Here is a 3,824-nt window from a genome sequence, read left to right as displayed (position 1 = left end):
ACGTTGAACCAGGGACCCTGCGGTCGTGAGTCAACTGCTTTCCAGCTGAGCCACAGAACACACACTAAATCTCCCTGAAAACACTGAACGATTTTTATTCCTGTATTTATTCATTTATTTATTCATGTTTTTATTCCTACATTTATTTATGCTTCTATCCATTTATACTTATGACATGTTCCGACCTCTATATAAGTGAGGGTCTGAGCTCATTTAATTCCATCGTGTCACCAGCGGACCCGGGTACAGGAGGGGTAATATGGTTCTTATTATACATCCANGATTTTAATCCGCTACGTAATGAATGTTAAGGCTTGGGTTAGCGTGTAAGCGAGTGGTAGCTACATCTGTACTAACGATGATAATCGTAGCCTCCAAGTTAAAACAAAATAGAGAAGTGTTAAGTAGTGATGTTACATATTGCGCCGTGGCTTCGGAGCGTGTGTCGAGTAATCCCCGAAGCTTTTTGTGAAGCTTGTATCGAGGCTTGTATCGTTTTGGGCCAGTGATGTCATCGATGACAAACGAAGCCTCGCTGCCTGTCGATACCACGTGACTGCTTCAGGAAGCGATTCAGATCGGTTGAACCACAACGCTCATAATACCCATGGGTGTATAATAAGAACCATATTACCCTTCCTGTACGCGGGCCCAGTGACACGATGGAATTGAGAGAGCTCAGACCCTCACTTATATNATTTCTCGCTGTCATGTCTACTCCTAGTGATGTTACGTATAGCGCCGTGGCTTCGGAGCGTGTGTTGAGTAATCCCCGAAGCTTTTTGTGAAGCTTGTAATACAAGCTTCACAAAAAGCTTCGGGGATTACTCAACACACGCTCCGAAGCCACGGCGCTATACGTAACATCACTAGGAGTAGACATGACAGCGAGAAATCATCTATGGTCCAGTTAACCAAAGTGCATGGGACAGTGAGGTCAGAATTGCATTTTAATTAAATTGTCTTCATAAATGCTGCAGTTGAAACACTAACGTCATCAATTTAGTTTTACTTTCTCCTCCGTGTTGGCATTTTATCTCCATAATGCATGTTTTGTCCCCCCTGCTCAGATACCAAAAACTACTGAATATTTCGTATTGATAAGCTCCATTTTTGATTTTCACGACATCACATCACCTACCAAATGTGATATTCTTGTTCATCCCGGTTTTGAACGTATGAATCTAAAAAGCCTGTACAGTACACACACACACACATACACACACACACACTCCACTCCTGTGCATTCCTCCTTCCCAAAATAAACCTTGGAGCGAGACTGGACTATGTTTGCAATTCAGATCACACACTGCACTACATCATGCACGTCGGCTGCCACCGTCTGTTCTGCAAGTGTCACGCAGTTTGTCAAAGTTTTTTTAACACTTCTGGCTGCAGCTCCTTCTGGATACGTTGGTAGATGTGACATAGTAGACTCGTTGTGACACGGTATTGATGTTAGAGCTGCTGCTGTGACCATGGGAACTAGATTAGAGAGAACAGAGGTCACTTTGTGCGGCTCAAACACGGAGCTCATTCACAGGGTTTTTCCCTTCTTGAGACTTCCACAAGCTCTCTCACCAGGGTCAAGGTGTTTTTTCCGCCACACTGTTTTCCTACTGTTAACATACATTTACTTATGCACACTTTCCTCCCAGAACACCTCAGACATGTTCCAGTTTTACTGCAGGATGTTTACAGGCTTTGGTTCCTTGGCCCTGAGGCATTTCAAAGCAGAGCCTTGTAATTATCGGCCCATCACTCCCCTTTGGTGCGGGAGTTCTTTCTTTTTGTACCTGCACTTTTTTCAAATTTTGCATCATTAATGCGCGGTTTGGGATCAATTGTCAGCTTCGGTAGTTAGGAAGCTTAACTGCTTACCATTCCAGTACATCATGCTGTCAAAGCAGTAATGGCTTTTAAAAGGTTCATAACATAAATGGTTTAACAATCAATACTGTACTGTCCTATATCAGCATGGCTTTGTTTTCTGAAGTAATCCTGATGTAAAAGGACATACTATGATTTGCAGTTGTTGCAGACTAAATAACTTTACACCAACTACCTGCATACCCAGCCTTATCTCAAATTGTATCTTGACATTTTAAATGTTTTCTTGTCATTTCAGAGACTTTGGCTCGCTGTCTAAAGAGAATGTGTACGACAACAACCGACTGGTGAGTCTACTTTACTCCACTGGTCTTATGTTGCTTTTATTTTGCTTTGAAGGGAAGTATAAGTCACTTATTTTGTTTTAGGCGTTGCATTTGCTTCTTTCAGCCGTTAAAATATTACTAAGCCTCACATTTGCATGCAGTCATGCTGGGTGTGACCTCAGTGTGTTTGACTGTGTGTCTATGTCTTACTTAATTTCCATGAGCAGAGTGGGAGTAGGCTAAAGCATTATATGTCCTAAAAAACAGCCTGAAATAACCCTGTGTGGGGACCATATAAAAAGTGCTGAATTTGCAGCTTAAAAGTTCTTGGATATAATAGTCATTTTGGGGTCTTTCCACAATAGTCCTTTTGGGGTCTTTCCACGTTATCTGTAAGCCAGCAAAACATTGAGGGATAATGAGTTTCCTCATTTCCAGTCTGAGCTAAGTTGGCAGCTCTTTGCTGCTGTTTATATCATTTTTATCCAGCTGCTTTCAGGGAAAGTGAGGCGGGAACAAACTCTGTGTGCAGGCTGTCATAATAGAGAGGCGAAGTCCCGCCCTTCTACTTCCGCCCCATGGGACCTTATTTCGGAAAAATTATGTATTGAAGTCAAATGGGAGAGAAAGATTATCTTTCGATCCCGTTTGAATTGTGCCACGAATCACACATATGATGTTTGTCAATCTTAAAAAATAATTTCCATTTAAAAAAAGTCACAATTTGTCGTAAAACTGTTGAAATATAAGACTATGAAAAATATGCAACTAGAAAGACTACAAATCCCAGAGTCGTGTAAGTGATGTCATTAACGTTACACATTACACTCCTGTTACTCACTGAAACCTTGTAAAGCCGGTCCCACTTACTGGCTCTCACGGAACCGACTAACTCCCCTTGTGTGTATGTACAGCTCTCAACATGCCCAGACCTGTAGTGATTTTCACCTCTTAATACTTTTCGCCTCATTCTGAAAGAAAGAAGTGAAATGTGACAACGTGACGGCCGTCTTGGTGTTGGTGACGTGTGCGAGACGGGAGATGTAGTTCATTCAGCGATTCACACAAAAAAATGTCTTACTTCACAGTTTTACGACACATTTTTATTTTTTTGACCTGCAAAATTGACAAACATCATGGGTGTAATTCGTGGCACAATTCAAACGGGATCGCCAATGCCATTGACTTCAATACATAATTTTTCCGAAATAAGTTCCCATGGAGGTCCACCGGAAGAGAAGGGACTTCGCCTCTCTATATGATTGTGACGACTTCGTCACTATGGACTGACGGCTTTGGGCCGGGTGATATTGCAATTTATTAGCGTGATTGCACAGTACAGTTAACATTGCGTATTTGCACATAATTTATACTAATTAATGAACTAGTGTTTTTTTAACTGATTAAGCCGTATTTATTGAGATGTCGTCTGGATGCTGGGATAAGGATGACAGCGGTTGAGAGTAATCAGGGTGCAAATAATATTTTGAATATCTGTGGCTGATGATTGTGTTCACCTGGTGCCCTGTGTTGTCTCCTCCCCCCTCACCTGTGTTTAATTGCTCCCCCTCACCTGTGTCTAATTAGTCTGAGAGAGAGAGTGAGAGAGTGAGAGAGAGAGAGTGAGAGAGTGAGAGAGAGAGAGAGAGAGAGAGAGAGAGAGAGAGA

At 42.0% G+C, this 3,824-nt stretch overlaps 1 protein-coding gene across 1 annotated transcript in view; it reads left to right on the top strand.

Moving 5' to 3' along the window:
• The window catches only part of LOC104941194 (MICAL-like protein 2), a 21,279-nt gene that overhangs the window by 8,835 nt on the left and 8,620 nt on the right, over positions 1–3,824 (top strand). Inside the window, exon 2 of the mRNA XM_010766259.1 lies at positions 2,129–2,177. Coding sequence (XP_010764561.1) covers positions 2,129–2,177 — 49 coding nt within the window. The remainder of the gene's footprint in view (positions 1–2,128; positions 2,178–3,824) is intronic.

Source organism: Notothenia coriiceps, unplaced genomic scaffold (genome assembly GCF_000735185.1).
Source record: "Notothenia coriiceps isolate Sejong01 unplaced genomic scaffold, NC01 NC01_scaffold00003273, whole genome shotgun sequence".
Classification (NCBI taxonomy): Eukaryota; Metazoa; Chordata; class Actinopteri; order Perciformes; family Nototheniidae; genus Notothenia; species Notothenia coriiceps.
Note: the sequence above shows the minus strand (reverse complement) of the source record. Positions and strands in the feature narration are given on the sequence as shown.